Source organism: Hipposideros armiger, unplaced genomic scaffold (genome assembly GCF_001890085.2).
Source record: "Hipposideros armiger isolate ML-2016 unplaced genomic scaffold, ASM189008v1 scaffold_7562, whole genome shotgun sequence".
In the NCBI taxonomy this organism is placed as follows: domain Eukaryota; kingdom Metazoa; phylum Chordata; class Mammalia; order Chiroptera; family Hipposideridae; genus Hipposideros; species Hipposideros armiger.
The window spans coordinates 1-1055 of record NW_017738471.1 but is presented as its reverse complement, the minus strand read 5'-3'; the positions used below and the strand labels follow the sequence as shown (position 1 = coordinate 1055).

Below are 1055 nucleotides of genomic sequence, written 5' to 3'. Positions count from 1 at the left end.
AATTCTCGGATCGACCGCGAGGAGCTGTGCGGGCGGAGCCTGGAGTGCAGCATCCACCTGGAGGTGATCGTGGAGAGGCCGCTGCAGGTTTTCCATGTGGATGTGGAGGTGAAGGACATTAATGACAACCCGCCAAGGTTCTTCCGACAAGAACAAAGATTATTTATTTTAGAGTCAAGAATAGCTGATTCCCGATTTCCGCTAGAGGGCGCATCTGATATGGATATCGGAGCAAATGCAGAATTGAGATACAAGTTAAATTCTAATGAATATTTTGATTTGGATGTTAAAACAAATGAAGAAGAAACAAACTTTTTAGAGCTAGTATTGAAGAAGCCAGTAGATAGAGAAGAAACCCAAGAACATCGTTTATTATTGATTGCAGTTGATGGAGGAAAACCTGAACTAACAGGTACAGTTCAGTTATTCATCAATGTATTGGATGCAAATGATAATGCCCCGGAATTTGATAAATCAATTTACAATGTTAAATTACTGGAAAATACACCGAATGGGACGTTAGTTATTAAATTGAACGCTTCAGATGCAGATGAGGGCATTAATAAGGAAATAGTGTACCTCTTCAGTAATCTTGTTCTTGACAACGTAAAATCTAAATTTACAATCAATCCGAATAGTGGGGAAATAACAGTTAAGGGAGAACTGGATTACGAAGAGTGTAATTTATATGAAATTAATGTTGATGCTGTAGATAAAAGTGCATTCCCATTAAATGGACACTGCAAAGTAATTGTGAAACTCTTGGATGAGAATGATAATACTCCAGAGATGGCCATAACCTCTCTATCTCTGCCTGTCCAAGAGGATGCTCAAGTGGGTACTGTCATTGCCCTGATCAGTCTGTCTGACCGCGATTCTGGTGCCAACGGGCAGGTGACCTGTACCCTGTCACCCCACGTTCCCTTCAAGCTGGTGTCCACTTTCAAGAATTACTATTCGCTGGTGCTGGACAGCTCCCTGGATCGCGAGAGCGTGTCGCACTATTCTGTAGTAGTGACCGCGCGGGACGGGGGCTCGCCTTCACTATCGGCCAC

At 42.9% G+C, this 1055-nt stretch overlaps 1 protein-coding gene across 1 annotated transcript; it reads left to right on the top strand.

Moving 5' to 3' along the window:
* Positions 1–3: 3 nt before the first annotated feature.
* Positions 4–1044, top strand: LOC109378925 (protocadherin alpha-5-like; the record flags this gene model as incomplete). The annotated part of the gene is made up of 1 exon (XM_019635179.1): positions 4–1044. A coding segment is annotated over one exon (1041 nt), but the record flags the coding sequence as incomplete, so codon positions are not given.
* Positions 1045–1055: the final 11 nt, after the last annotated feature.